This window comes from Hemitrygon akajei, chromosome 4 (genome assembly GCF_048418815.1).
Source record: "Hemitrygon akajei chromosome 4, sHemAka1.3, whole genome shotgun sequence".
Classification (NCBI taxonomy): domain Eukaryota; kingdom Metazoa; phylum Chordata; class Chondrichthyes; order Myliobatiformes; family Dasyatidae; genus Hemitrygon; species Hemitrygon akajei.
In genome coordinates, this window is record NC_133127.1 from 158,437,670 (window position 1) to 158,454,123 (window position 16,454).

A 16,454-nucleotide genomic window follows, 5' to 3' on the forward strand; every position below is an offset into this window, starting at 1 on the left:
CGAGGTCTTTTATTTTCCAGCTCTACTGTTTGGTAGGAGAGCCGAGGCTTATCTCAGTGCAGGTTCTTGATGCGGCGCGAAGAGGAGTCGGGATGGACCACAAACATAGAGGCATTTTGCTACACCTGCTGATCGCTTTCTTTTGTCTGGTAAGGAGCTTCTTCTGAACTAGTCCTTGAAAAAGTCTTTGCAGCAAACTACAGTGCGTCATTGCAGGAAGTAATGCAAATATCATAAGACTCCCAAATTACGATTATGTTATTTTGTGGTGGTGAGCAGTTTGATAGAGCTTCATTTTATCTTAACACATTTATATTTTCACATAATTCGCGCAATGAGAAGGTACACAATTTTGCAAGTACAAAAACATTTGGAAAGTAATGCAAATTGCTGCCAGCTCTTTGAGTCTCAGATAGTACAAAACATGAAGGCGTCATGTTATAACTTTTAATACCTGCAGTCTGTCTAAAATGTATGTTGCATTTATTTTGCATGTACCACTATTTTTCAGAATATTCTCTCTAACTAGTTTGCCCAAAGTAATCTTTACAAAATGATGAATTACAGTTAAGCCTTTAAATAGATAATTCAGTTACCATATTTTTCTAGAATTCTTGCATATTCGGGAAGGTCAAGGTGAAGGTTACCTGATATATATTGTTCAAAAAGGGAAAATGGCATATTGTGTAATAACAGACTTGTGATAACCGTAAGTCTTTATCAGAGAGTTAGATTTTGGCAGCTTGGCCTTTCTGGTGGCTGACATGAATTGTTTGTAATTATAATTACCCAGAATAGTGTTTGCCCTTGTTTTAAATCACTAGATAAATATATGAACAGCAGTGAAACATTTTAGACACTTCTCTCAATCTCTTGAACAAAAGCATACAAAATATGGGAAATCTATGTAACACAGCAACTTTCAGGAAAAAAAAGATTCCCTTTTTATTTCCTTGTAAAGTCTTCATGAGAATCTGATGTGCCTGACACCAGTCAGGATTACTTGCCAGGCTGGTCTGGTATGATCTATGTCACTCTGCTCCTCACTGAATTAGAAACCTCCAATTTCAGTTGAATTGTAATTAACTGCACTAGGTGGCTGTCTGACTCAAAAGTTAATCAATAATTAGTCTATGTTATTTCTCAAATAGACAATTCATACTTTAACCTTGTGCATCACATCAGTCTCATCCTACCTTGCCTTGTGTCTTTGAAGAGGAGCTCCCCAGATTCTGAATGACTTAGAAAAACATTACTTACTTTGCTCAAATTTTTCCATACTTTTATAAAGTATTTTATAAGGTGGTAATAATAATAGTAATCATAATCATCAAATGGTTCATGGTATTCGTTAATGAATGGGAGCAGTATATATTCCAATAGTTTAATTATAAATAGTGTTAGAGAAATTTTTCAATGAAATTAAAGAATTATAGCAAATGTATATAGAGCGATATGATATGGCTGGTTATAGAATATGGGTGTTTCTGATTATGGAGAAATTGGCTTACAGACAATTCTGAGGAAAAGAACCCTTACATAACCTGGGGTCTGCCTGAATTAACATCTTTCTCTCTCTTGTTGCTATTTGTTATTCTTAATCTGACCATTCCATTCTGAAGATATGTCCATTATGTATTTTAATGCATGATCTGGTAGTTTGTGCTATTTGTGTCAAGTCTAGTTGTAAAATATAAATAAACAATCTTTTAGTGATGCAAAATAGGGAGGGAACTGCTAAAAATGGATGCTTAGGTACGGGTCTTCCCAGTAGTGCCAGTCTAATCCCTTTTCATATATTGCACTTCAGTTACAAATGTTTGTGTCTGTGAATAAGCCTTCATTTATTTAGTCTCCTTGAATTAATTTTAAAGGGCTTTTCATATTTTTCATTCCTTATCTTTTTTTATCTATATCCAAATTTTAGGAGGATGGTTTTATATTAATGTTTACACTGCCATCTTTCTTTAGCCAAATATTCCCACAGCTGTTTTAAGATACTTGAATTAAATTAAACCAGGGTCAACCGTGAATTACCAGAGTACCAGAATAAAATGAAGGAATGTCTAACAGTTAGTGTCTAATGCTAAATTTGAAGTTTACGTTGATATCATTTCATAAATGCCAGATGTTCCAAAAGTAAAATGAATTTTGTCAGAGATGACATAAATGTCAGAGACCACACTGTTTGTATAGTGTTATCTTCTCAACGGGTTTGGTTTATTCTGGGTCCTGTAGCAAAGTCTGATGTCCTCACCATTATTCCATGCCGATCCTTACAGTCCTTGACATCAATCCATGCTATAAGATAGATCAGATGACAAAACAAGGAAAGTTGTTGCCAGCCTTGCAATGTCCTAAAGGCACAGATCAAACAGACTCCGGATGGTTTTCCATAAGCTTTGTCTGTAAATGGAGTGCCAATGTAGAACCTATGCAACACCAGACATTCACCAGCACCAAAATGGGCAGGCACAGATCAAACATAGACTCCCGTTGATTTGCTGTAAGCATTGTCCGGCAATGTGGAACCTACATAACGAGGAAACTTGTAGTGGAATTAATGCAGCACCAGACATGGGAATACATGGGTGCTGAAAACTTGAAAACAAACTGTTTAAACTATTTAGATAACATGTGTGGAACAGCAGATGTCATTTGTTTGCTGTTTAAGTTTAAACAGACCTTCCTTAAGGCTTATCTGCGTTTGATTCCTAAATATGCCCATTTAGTCTAGAGTAATGACGCATTAGATTTATCAACATCTTGTTTTTGATATTGCTCTGCAGACACTCAATGCACAAAGAAATTTCAGTTATTTACTTACTCTAGACTAACATTTAGTCCTTCCAACATAAGTGAAAGACTTGACTGGGTTTGTTAACTATCTTCATTAGGTACTAGGAACTGCAGGCGAAACAGGAGACTGCCAGGAGCAGGAGTACAGGGACGAGGCTGGGAACTGTGTGGCCTGCAAACAGTGTGGTCCAGGGCAAGAACTCTCAAAGGTACGAAATGCTGAAGAAATTATTTATCTGCTTCCCTTCCCCTCTGTTCATGGCCCTAGAAAACATCAATGTATCAGATTCATTCTGACCAGATTAAGTTCATTATGCAATTTGAATCTGCAAGGCATGCACTTTCCAACAAACAGTTTGCAGTGAATGGAATGTCAAACTAGTCCTGGCAGAATCCCAAAAAAAATGCAAAGCTCCAGAACTATAGTGTGTTAATGCTTTTTGCCTTTGGTACATTTGAAGTAACTAGTCGAAATCAGTCACTGTCTTAGACTTGACAAGTGAGTGAATTCAAGTAATTTAGATTTGTTTGTGGGTCCCAGTATACAAAGGGGCACTGGTTCAGAGATCACAAGGAAATACAAAAACATCAGGCCTGAGCCCTGCTGTGCTCACTATTGTCTCCCTGCGCATACAAAGTGAAGCACATACTAGAGAGTTTGAGTCAATGTGATTTAAAGGCTTTTTATACTGAGGGAACTCACTCAAAACAGAATAAACACATTTGTACTGAAATAAGTTTTGTTGTAAAAATTGCTGGAGGTCATTTTGGAATAAATTTATAACCATTGATTAAAAAATTCAAAATACTGTTTGCCTTTAATCGTATGGTGTCTTTTGATCTGTCAACATTTTGATAAAATAGTGCTCAGCAGTGATTTCAGAAGTATGCAACAAAGGGCTTGTTGATGGTACTTGCATTGCTGAAGCTATGGATCTGGCTTGCCAGTGCCGGAATTTGAGGGTTAGCCCAATTTAGATCTTCTGGGGGCTCTGCCAATTCCAGATGGAAGTTCAAAGCAGTGTTTAATAGAATCTACTCCAGTTTCCCCGTGGAAGTGAAGCTGAAGGCCAGAAATGATTTAAAGAGGCCTTTACTTGCAAAAGGATATTAAAAACATACACGGTTCTTCATAAAGATAGATTGTTGAGTTTGTTAGCTTCTTACAGTCAAATGTTAAATTCTCAGTTAATTAAAAATAAGTATTTGTTACGATTGTGACTGCCAATTAAAGACTCTCCACTTATTGGTGACCAAAATGACATACATGTCGGCACCCACAATGCTAATTTTCAGGGATTTCCTGGGTTGAAGGTATTATTGTACACATATGCAGAGCAGATATCACTACAGCATACTGTGCTAATGTGATACCATGGCAGTACACAGGCAATGCCTGTGGTAACTTCTACTTTACAAAAAGACCACTTGACAACTTGATGGCCAAAAGAGCATCTTTATCTGGGACGGCAAATGATATTTACAATACAGAGGTTTCCAGGTACCTTGTGTGGCATGGGTGGTGGAACTATATACAATGCATACTGGGAATAAAAGGAGCGGAAGTAAAGACCCCGCCAACCCCGGATCCTGCCTCTTGCTACCACAGCTTCTCAATTAGTATTAACTTGCTTTTAATAATACTCACATCACAACAATGCTTTCTTCTAACCTGAACCTACATTATTCAACAGACTTGCCCATCATTATTGGTATATTGAAGGTGCTCACTGAAAGCCGCTTTGGAAATTTATCTGTCAAGAGTTTAAAGATCAAAGTAAATTTTATTATCAAAGTGCATATGTATATGCCACCATATACAGTCCTGAGATACATTTTCCTATGGGCATACTCAGCAAATCTGTAGAGTAGTAACTATAACAAGATCAATGAATGATCAACCAGAGTGCAGAAGACAACAAACTGTGCAAATGCAAATATAAATAAATGGCAATAAAGATCTAGATGATGAGATAAAAAGATAATGAATCCTTAAAGCCAGATTATTAGTTGTGGAAACATCTCAGTGGACGTTCAAGTGAGTGTAGTTATCCCCATTGTTCAAGAGGCTGATGGTTGTGGGGTAGTAATAGGCATGAAAACAATATGAACTTGCAGGGCTGTAAACTGACCTTACATCAACTTGACCTACTACTGTAGAGCTAAGACATTGCTCTGCAATGGAAGTTCAACACTCACAAGTGTACAAGTGCCACTCACATCAACAAAACTAAAGTGCTAGTTGTTGACTTCTGGAAGGGGGAGGATGATGAACAAACACCTTACAGCAGCAGAGAGAGTCAGCTACTTGAAATACCTAGTCATTAGCATAATGGATGTACCCAGGCAGGACATTGATGCAATCATGAGGAAGGCATGACAGCATCTTTATTGGGAGGTTTAGCTTGTCACCAAACACTCTAATTCCTACAAACTTTCAGTACTGTGGAAAACATCCGGATTGGCTTCATCATGGTGGAAATGTAAGAAGTTGCAGAGAGCAGTAAACTCTACGCAACACGTCATGGAGACATCACTCCCCAACATTGGTATTGCCTTCGTCAAGAAGGCAATGTCTCTCATCAAAGATCTATAACATCTTTTCACAGCTACCATCGTATAGGAGGTACAGAACCCAGAAGTCCCAGAGCATCAAGTTCAAAAACTGACACATAACATAAAGATTTTTACTCCTCATGTATGTGAAGGATGTAAGAAATAAAGACAATGCAACTCAATATGTCCTTTCAGCCATTGCGTACCTGAACCAATCAGCAAAATCCTAATCACTACAGTTTAACAACACTTACACCCACTTTAATCGTTTTGCACTAAAATAGACTTTGTTTCTTTGTTCTAATTGTGCTCATTGTTGTAAAAATTGTGTATAATTTTAATTTTTTTCCATTAAGACCATAAGACATAGCAGCAGAATCAGACCATTTGGCCCATCGAGTCTGCTCCACCTTTCAATCATGGCTGATTTTTTTCCTCCTCCTCAACCCCAGTTTCCAGCCTTCTCCCTTTAACCTTTGATGCCGTGTCCAATCAAGAACCTATCAATCTCTGCCTTAAATAGTCCCAATGACCTGGCCTCCACAGCTGCCTGTTGGAACAAATTCCACAAATTCACCACCCTTTGGCTAAAAAAAAATTCTGCATCTCTGTTTGGAAAGGGCACCCCTCTATCCTGAGGCTGTGCTCTCTTGTCCTAGACTCTCCCACCATGAGAAACATCCTTTCTGCATCTACTCTGTCTAGGCCTTTCAACATTCGAAAGGTTTCAGTGAGATCCCCCCTCATCCTTCTGAATTACGGCAAGTACAGACCCAGAGAAATCAAACATTCCTAGTATGAGAACCCTTTCATTCCTGGAATCATCCTTGTGAACCTCCTCTGGACCCTCTCCGATGCCAGCGCATTTTTCCTAAGATGGGAGGCCTAAAACTGTTTGCAATACTCAAGCTGAGGCCTCACCAGTACCTTATAAAGCCTCAGCATCACATCCTCCTGTATTCTAGACCTCTTGAAATGAATGTTAACATGGCATTTGCCTTCCTCAACACCGACTTAGCCTGCAAGATAACTTTTAGGGTGCTATGCCCAAGGACTTCCAAGTACCTTTGCATCTCAGATTTTTGGATTTTCTCCCCATTTAGAAAATAGCACATTTACTTCCACTACCAAATTGCATGACCATGCATTTTCCAACATTGTATTTCATTTCAAAGGTTTCAAAGGTGCATTTAACGTCAGAGAAATGTATACAATATACATCCTGAAATGCTTTTTGTTCACAACCATCCACTAGAAACAGAGGAGTGCCCCCATAGAATGAATGATAGTTAAATGTTAAAACCCCAAAGCCCCCCCCCCAGCTTCCATCACTCCAACGCATAAGCGGCGGCAAGCAACGATCCCCCCTCCTCCCACCAGCAAAAAAAGCATCAGCACGCGTTCACCCGGTATTCGACATACCACAGGCGCTCTCTCCCTCTCCCTCCCTCCCCCTGATAAGGGAGCCGTTTTACACTTTCACATATTTGCCACTTTTTTGCCCATTCTCCTAATCTGTCTTAAGTCCTTCTGCATCCTGTTTCCTCAACACTACCTGCACCTCCACCAATCTCAGTATCATCTGCAAACTTGGCAACAAAGTCATCTATTCCATCAACTAAATCATTTATATGTAGTATAAAAAGAAGTGACCCCAGCTTCAACCCCTGCGGAACACCACTAGTCACTGGCAGCCAACCAGAAAAGGAATGTTTTATTCCCACTCACAGCCTCCTATCGGCCAATGCTCTAACCATGTTAGTAACTTTCCTGTAATACTATGGGCTCTTAACTTGGTAAGCAGCCTCATGTGTGGCACATTGTCAAAGGCCTTCTGAAAGTCCAAATATACAACATCCACTGCATCATCTTTATCTATCCTACGTGTAATCTCCTTTAAGAATTCCAACAGGTTCATCAGGCAAGACTTTCCCTGAAGGAAACCATGCTGACTTTGTAACATCTTGTCCTCTGTCACCAAGTGCTCCATCACCTCATCCTTAACAATTGACTCTTAACATCTTCCCAACCACTGAGGTCAGGCTGACTGGTCTGTAATTTCTTTTCTGCTGCTTTCCTCCTTTCTAAAAAGTAAAGTGACATTTACTCTTTTCCAGTCCTTTGGCACCAGGCCAGAGTCCAAAGATTTTCTAAAGATCACTTCAAAAAGATCCTTGCCACCACAATCTAATGCTGCCTCTTTCAGAACATTAGGGTGCAGTTCATCTGGTCCAGGTGACTTACGTACTTTTAAGTCTTTCAGCCTTTTGAGCACCTTCTCTCTTTTAATGGTAACTGCACCCACTTCTCTTCCTTCACACACACGCTGCTTGTGTCTTCCACAGCGAAGACTGATGCAAAATACTCATTTAGTTCATCAGCCATCTCCTTGTCCCCCGTTATTATTTCTCCTGCCTCATTCTCTAGCGGTCCTATATCCACTCTCATTTCTCTTTTATTTTTAACATACTTGAAGAAACTTTTACTATCACTTTGATATTATTTGCTAGCTTGCTTTCATATTTCATCTTTTCTCTTCTAATGATTTTTTTTAGTCGCTCTCTGTAGATTTTTAAAAACTTCCCAATCCTCTATCTTCCCACTAATTTTTGCTTTGTTGTATGCCCTCTTTTCTGCTTTGACATTAGTTTTGAAAACCTCTCTTCTTTGACTTTTTCTTGTGAACGTTGCTTAAATGATGCCACGTATGTATGATACTGCTGCAAGGAAGTTTTTTATTGCATCTTTACATAAATAATAATAATAATAAACTTGACTTTGATGTTGTCTTCCATGCCAGAAAGGTTGGGCTCCAAGTTATGTGCAAATCCATGTGCCACATTATTGCAGATACTGTGTTTTTCACATTCTTCAATGCTGTTGGCGTAGCTCTCGGTGTATTTTGTTAAGCATACCCATCTTCAAAGTCCGCGTCTGATCCTCTCCTGTTATATCTCTGTGTGAGCTCATTCACTGCTGAACTGGCAAATGCACTGTCCATCCTTTTGGCTGTTTTCTTAATTTCTCACTAGTTACAGATTCCACCTCCATGCAGTTGCATAACATTTCACCATCATATCTATTAGCAATGGATGCAAAACTGAGTGGCTCCCTATCTTCATCACTGATTACTTTATTCACACAACTCCCCCCCCCCCCCACCAATCACCTACTTTGATTGTCCTTATTCTATCAGAACAGAGGAAGATGCAAGGGAGATCTAATGGAGTTAGAGTTAAGGAAGGGATGCAGTGAAGAGTTCTTACACTACAGTTTGCAATTCATTGTGGATTCTGAAGCAAGTTGATGTGAGGTGAATGTAGACTGTGAATTTCTATTGTTTCGTCTCCATCAAAAGCAATAGCCTTAGCAATGTATGTAAATTGCAATAATGAGCATTGTTCTTTCCTCCATTATGGAGAGGTAGACACTGATGCCTCCATTTGTATGTCATCTCACCTTGAAGGGAGAAGGAATTCCATCAGGAAACATCTGGCAGCCTTTATGGTTGATTGTATTTATACATTGACATACAGCGTGCAACAGGCCCTTCCAGCCCTTTAATCCATGCTACCCAGTAGCCCCTGATTTAATCCTGGCCTAAATACAGAAAACTTACAATGACCAATTAACTTACCAACCTTTGCGGAACATGAAGTTTGGGTGGGAGGGTTGAAGCTCTGTTAAGTGTATGAAGGAGATGTGCAGTGAGGTACATGAGGCTTTTGGTCGGTGAGCAGTGGGGGTGGTGAGTTTACCTGTCACAGACTGTTGATGCAGTTGATGGGATGTGGCATTTGGAGGTGGGTTTACTGACCCTAGTGGATAAGGTTTCTGTTTTAGGACTTGTCTCCTGCTTTCTTCCTTGCTCATCAAGGTTCCCAGTGGATTAGGCCAAAATCATTTGGGTTTCTTTTTACAAAATTGTATCTTAACTGCTCCCTCTGCCAGCTCAAGTTCATTTCTTGTTTGGTGCAGACCAGCTTGAACCGATGCTGGCAAGTCTTAAGTTGTGTAACCCCTCTATTGCTTACAGTGAACACTGCAGTCAGCACCATCTGCGTGTAAAACCCTTATGGTCAGCGGGGTTAGTGGTTGTAATATAATCACACAGGGTGATTGTCATTTTTGTGGGGCTATCCAATTTAAGACCATAAGATATAGGAGCAGAATTAGAGAATGTGGCCCATCGGGTCTGCTTATGTGTTTGAAAATAAGATGAACAGATGGAGTGACATCATAACTGTGAATAATCAATTTGTCTCAGCTCAAATAAAAAAAGTACTTTTTAAAGCTCTAAAAATTTCCAATTATTCTCAAATAGTTAATAAATTTTGCATCAAATAGTCAAAATGACTTGCAACAGCTAAAATCCTGATTCAAAATACAACCTGGTTGAAGTGATTAATGATTTGCTTGAAAGTAGTATTGTTGGTGGGGTGTGAAGAGAGAAGTGATTTAGAAGTCCTTTTGTTGGGAACTAGATTAAGTTGTTGTTTACTTTGTTAGACATTGATGACTGTTTTGGCTTCAAGTTATCTTTAGTTCTGTCATCTTGTTCCTAGCCACATTAGAACTGCTTTACATGGTCATGCTAAAAAGTCAGGGACAATAGTGACTTTTTGTTAGTGAGAATGCCATGTCACCCATTGAAATTCGAGTGCTTGTTCTAATGCACATTGTGCCTTTGTGTTCAGTGAAGTCTTTGTTGTTCATGGACCATTACGAATTTTGATCATTGGCCCAAGAAATGAGCAAAATTACACACATGTTTAAGCATGGGTAACCAGATTAATAATTCCTATTAGTAGTCTTGTTGCCTTCCTCTGATAGTGCCACACTGCCAGCACAACAGACTTCCTTGCCTTCATTTTATAAGCTTTTCTTTTGGGAAGAAAATTTCTATTAAACTTTTAAGGCATTATGTGGTGATTTGCTAATTTCAGCGAGGGGAGCAGCCAGAGTCCTACAACTGGGCTTGAGTGCCCCAGGCTAGGGAGTGGAAATATCAACCACATTTGTAGGTCCTGATCACTTTTGAGATGATCCCTGCTGGAAAATGCATGTGTACGGCAAGTGAAAACAAGTACGATTCAGATGTGAAGGCTCCTGCAACTTTTTAGCCCACTTGGAGAATTCTACAATGTGCCTCAGGAAGTTATGTGGTATAAAGCGTTATAATTTGGGTTAAGCTCATAAATGCTAGGTGGTGTTTCTTTTTGCAGTGGTAGGCAAGATGTTAAACTTAAAAAAGAAGGATCTCGTGCTAACTCTCAGTTACCTGCTTGGGTGGATGTTAAATACTTAAAGAATGACAGTGGGCTGACTATATCCTTTAATCAATCTCAAGAAAATTATTTTTTTCAGATATTATCCTGTCTTTTGTTTGTGAATGTGCTAACTGCCAGCCGTGTTTGTCCAATAGTAGTAATGACTACAATTAAAAACTAATTAACTATGATAATATACAAGTGTAAGTTCTTTATTTACATTTGCATAATTGCCAAATTATTACCCCAAAATAAGAATATCTTCTCTTATCAGTATTTATATTTTCTCTAATCAAAAACAGATAACGATTTTGACCTTAAAAGGCCTGGGTAAACACCCAGCTTGCTCCTGGTTGCTTTAAAATTCTTTCAGTGATAAGATGCTTTTTCGCAGCTGTCTTTTGAAGCTGTTCATTAACTCTTATCTTTTTGTTTGGTCTTCAAAGAAATAGAATTTCCAATCACTGAAATTCATATCCAAAAAGCTGTAACATCCTTGAATAACATTCCTTTGGGGTTTATTTTAAAAGTAGAACATGTAAAATGAGTGTAATATGGGAATATTAAGCACTAGTAGTGAAAAACATTGGAAATTTCTGCCCTCGTACTAGTAGTGAATGCATGTGTACGTGATCATTTATCACAGGAGCCGGGCAACCATAAGGGCTTATATCTCAAGCAAGTTTGATTTTTTTTTGCAGAATTGAATGACTGCCAATCAAAATTCCAGCTAAGCCTGGTTTTCTATGGGGATCTTATTCCGAAGCAATGGTATATCTATTGTAATATCAATAATATCAATATTATTGATATCAATATTATTTATATCAATAGATATTACATATCTAATCATTGTTCCATTCTGTGCAATATCTATTAATGTTATTGCTTCAAGTTTTTTAATGTTACTAGTCATTGAAAGGTGTGAACATAATGAGAAATTTGAATAATGAGAATTTACACTCTATGGAATATGCTATTGTTGCAATAACACCAAAATGGAGAAGGTACACGTTCAGATACTTGATCACATCTATTATACGAAATTTCCACTGATCTCTTGTGTTTTTTCATTGGTCAGTTCCTGCTTTTGCATGTTTTACACTGATACAGGCTCTACAGATATTAAATCACAATTTACACAATCTGGACATGTTCCAGGTACCTAGGCAAGTTGCTCTGTCCATTTACCTGTAAACTGCTTTGAATACTGAATGCATTGTACAACCTACCAATTCATATATACATGGAGGAAATAGACTGGGATTACTATGCGCAAATTTTAACAGTGAGAAGGGTGCTTAATATTGCTGAGATCAAAAGATGCACTACTAACATATCCTAAAACTAACTGGTTTGAGGACTTGTTGGAGTGTATAATACATTGTATATTTGTAAAGAGAATTTTCTTCAAGGACATGCTTAACAGAGATATTCTCAAAATACAGCCTTTGGAACTTTTGATTCAAAGCTTTTTAATTCTATTTCATGTTCTATTTATGTATTTTTCTGTCTGTTTATTTAGCTAGTTGGTGATACAGCATGAAGTAGACCCTTCTCGCCCCCCAAGCCATTCAGCCACAGCAACTCCACAACTCTGATTAACCCTAACCTAATCATAGGACAATTTACAACGACCAATTAACCCACCTGGTACGTCTTTGGACTGTGGGAGGAAGGCCCACGCATTCCACGGGGGGGACAGACAGAAACTCCTTACGGAACAGCAGTGGAATTGAACTCTAAACTCCAGAATGCCCCAAGCTGTAATAGCATCGTGCTCATCGCTGCTTCTTAAAACCTTAATTATCATGACACTACGAAACCCCAGTATAATTTGTTTCCTTCTTCAATATTTTATGTACATTATATAATGTAGTCTGGATAAATCACTTCCTCTGTGTGCTGTTTGTGTACATGATCTGCTGCTCTCATCTTGAGTTCGTTTTCAATGTTATAAACACTATTACAAGATGGCGATGTGCAGGGATGCAGCTGCTACTGCAACTCCCAATAATGCCAGCTTTAAGTTTTTAGATAGTTTCAAAGTTTTTAGTCAGGGATTTCAATCATCCAAAGTTCCACGAATACAGCGACACTGAACTCTTAGACAAATTTATGTTTAATCTGCTGGAAGCAGAGTTAAGAGCGGTGTTGAACAGACCAGGATTCTACAGACACCAGACCCAGCGGCAGCAACCTCGGCTGAGGAAGCAGCCGGTGTGAGGGGTAGCAGAAACATGGCACCAGCTAATCTGAGACCAGACCAGTGGTACCATCACTTTTCCTGGCCAACGTCCAATCATTAAAAAATATAATGGACTCACTGAGACTGAGAATGAATGTGCAGAAAGAGATGAGAAACTGTGGCATTCTGGTTTTCACCAAGCTGTGGTTAAACAACAACGTGCCCGTCTGGGCGTCTCGTCTCAACGCGATGACTCTATCCTACGCAGAGAGGATCTCCCTGTTGGGGAAATCCAAAAGAGGTGGAATCTGTGTGTACATTAACAAAGTTTGATGCACAAACCCACCTGTAGTTAGCAGTCACAGTTTTGGGGCAATTGAACATTTCACGTTTAAGTGCCAGCCACATTACGTGCTCAGATAGTTTACTGTTGTGTTCATCACCACCACTGTCTACATGCCCCTCGTCCCCCAAGCACGAACGCCAAGGACACACGGTGAGAACTTTACAGTATTACCAACTCTCGAGAAAACAAACATCCAGACAGCCTCTTCATAATTGCAGGAGGCTTAAATCGTGTTAATCTGCAGGGCAGTTTACCCAAATTCTACTGACATGTTACCATGGCCACAAGGGGAACAAACAGACTGAACTACATTTACACAAACAGATGTGTACTTGCAAAGCCATCCCATGCCCTCATCTTGTCTTCTCTGACCACATCGCCATAATGTTAATCCCAGCATACTGACCGCTGTTGAAAATGGGGAAACCATTCACTGTATGGCCTAATGAGGCAATCTCTATGCTTCAGGACTGTTTTGAATTGACTAAATAGCAGATGTTCAAAGAGACTGCCACAAACAGAGGAAAGACACAAACCTTGAGGAATATGCCTCATCTGTCATCAGCTGCAGCTGCGAGTGCATAGATGACATTGGTACCTCAAGAACAATCATCTCACATCCCAACCAGAGGCTCTGGCTGAACACAGAGGTGACCTCCCTACTGAAAGCCTAGGATGCTGCCTTCAAGTCTGGTAACAGAAATGCTCTCAGGACAACCAGCAGAAACCTCACATTAGGCATTAAGAGGCCAAAGGCCACCTACGCACACAAAATTCAGGAATAACTGTCCGATAACAATCCCCACTGTGCGTAGCTGGGCTTCACTGACTACGCAAGAAAAACAGCGTCAACTGTACCAGTAACACCTTCCTCCCTGACACTCCAAACAACTTTTCTGCACTTTTTGATGCATGCAAAACAATGCCGGCCACAAAAGTTACCCCCGTCCAGTGAGCAGCCAGTGTCTGTAAGAGCAGCAGGCACGAGAAGGGCTCTGCATCTGGTCCAGACGACATCCCAGGCTGAGTACTCAGAGCGTGCATACCAGCTCACTGATGTCTTTACTGACATCTTCAACACTTCACTCATCCAGGCTTCAAATCAGTCACCATCATCCCTATATAAAGAACTCTACGCCTTCAGAACTAAACGACTGCCGCTCTGTGACAATTTCATCAAATCATCATGAAGTGCTTTGAACAGCTGATAATGGCACATAATCAAAAAATCCGTTCTTACCTCATTGGACACTCACCATTATGATTACCAGCAGAACAACTCTGCGACATGCACCTGGCCCTGACACACCTAGAAAACAAGGACACTTCTGTCAGAAGGTTGTTTCCGGATTTCAGTTCAGCATTCAACACTATTGTCCCACAGACCTTGGCGAACAAGCTTTTACTCCTCGGTCTAAACACACCCCTGTGCAACTGGGTGTTGGACTTCCTAACCCAAAGACCTCTGCACAACCACTCCTCCCTCCCCATCATCCTCAACACGGGTGATCCCTGGCCTGTGTGCTGAACCCATTGCTGTACATTCTACTCACACACGACTGCACGGCCAAATACCCAAGCAATCACATTGTCAAGTTCATTGATGACGTGACAGTGGTGGGGCTCATCACCAAAAACAATGTGATAGCCTACAGGTGGAAAAACTCAAGGCCTGGTGACCTCTTCCTTAAGGTCAACAAGTCAAAGGAGGTGGTTTTTGACTTCAAAAGAACTCCCACCCCTCACACCTCTCCATAATGTTGGTGGCATAGCAGTGGAAACTACAAGCTGTTTCAGACTCCTGGGAGAAAACTTCCTACACAGCCAAGAATGCTCACCAATGCCCCTTTACTCTCTGAGGAGGCTGAAGAGAACTGGATTTTGCAATCCATATATCATTCTACAGATGTACAGTAGAGAGCATCCTAACAAGGTGCATCACTTCTTGGTACAGATACTAAACTGGATAAATGCCTACACAAACAAGAGAGAATCTGCAGATGCTGGCAATCAAAACAACACACATAAAATGCTGGAGGCAGCACCTATGGAAAAAAGTACAGAGATAAAGGGCTGGAGAAGGGAGAGTCTGATAGGAGAGGACAGAAGGCCACGGAAGAAAGAAAAGTGGGGAGGAGCACCAGAGGGAGGCAATGGGCAGGCAAGGAGATAAGGTGAGAGAGCGAAAAGGGGCTGGGGAATGGTGAAGGAGGGTGGGGAGCATTATCTGAATTTCGAGAAATCAATGTTCATGCCACCAGGTTGGAGGGTACCCGGACAGAGTTTCTCCAATCTGAGTGTGACCTCATTGCGACAGTAGAGGAGGCAATGGAGTGACACATCAGAATGGGAGCGGGAAGTGGAATTATAATGGGTGGCCACTGGGAGATTCCACTCCTCCTGGCAGATAGAACGTAGATGCTCAATGAAGTGGCCTCCCAATCTACGTTGGGCAGTACCGGGTACAGTATATGACCCCAACAGCCTCACAGGTGAAGTGTTGCCTCACCTGGAAGGACTGTTTGGGGCCCTGAATGGTAGTGAGGGAGGAGGTGTAGGGGCAGGTGAAGCACTTGTTCCATTTGCAAGGATAAGTGCCAGAAGAGAGATCAGTGAGGAGGAACAAATGGACAAGGGAGTTGCTTAAGGAGTGATCCCTGTGGAAAGCAGAAAGTGGGGGGGGGGGGGGGGGGGAAGGAAAAGATGTGCTTGGTGGTGGGATCCCATTGGAGAAGGTGGAAGTTGAGGAGAATTATGTGCTGGACATGGAGGATAGTGGAGTGGTAGGTGAGGACAAGAGAAACCGTATCCCTGGTGGGGTTCCAGGAGGATGGGGTAAGATCAGACATGCCTGAAGTGGAAAAGATGCGGTTGAGAGCAGCATTGATGGTGGAGGAAGGGAAGCTCCTTTCTTTGAAAAAGGAGGACTTCTCCTTCGTTCTGGAATAAAAAGCCTCATCCTGAGAGCAGATGCGGCAGAGATGGAGGAATTGAGAGAAGGGGGTGGCATTTTTACAAGTAACAGGGTGAGAGGAGGTATAGTTCAGGTGACTGTGAGAGTCCATGGGTTTATAAATGCCGGAAAAGGGCCAATAACTTCATGATGGATTCCATTAACCCTGCTTATGGACTGCTTGTCCCACTCCCATCAGGGAGGAGGGTACATAGCATCCATGCTAGGACCTCCATTCTGAAAAAGTTACTTTTCCAAGCAAGTAAGGGTGACCAACATCACCACCACTACTTTATTATTTCCTGTCATTCACCTTGCGTACAGCTTCGTGTCACTTTGTAG

General features: G+C 40.6%; 1 protein-coding gene across 7 annotated transcripts in view; it reads left to right on the plus strand.

The window, feature by feature from the left end:
• LOC140726840 (tumor necrosis factor receptor superfamily member 19-like) overlaps nucleotides 1-16,454 on the plus strand; it is a 97,235-nt gene that overhangs the window by 1,582 nt on the left and 79,199 nt on the right. For 5 of the 7 annotated variants that reach the window (XM_073043726.1, XM_073043732.1, XM_073043725.1 and 2 more), the window contains exons 2-3: nucleotides 21-149; nucleotides 2,898-3,008. In XM_073043726.1, the coding sequence (XP_072899827.1) occupies nucleotides 93-149; nucleotides 2,898-3,008 (168 nt within the window). In that variant the 5' untranslated portion in view covers nucleotides 21-92. Of the gene's footprint in view, nucleotides 1-20; nucleotides 150-2,896; nucleotides 3,009-16,454 lie in introns of those variants that run through there. The other 2 variants (XM_073043729.1, XM_073043731.1) reach the window with 2 other exon arrangements.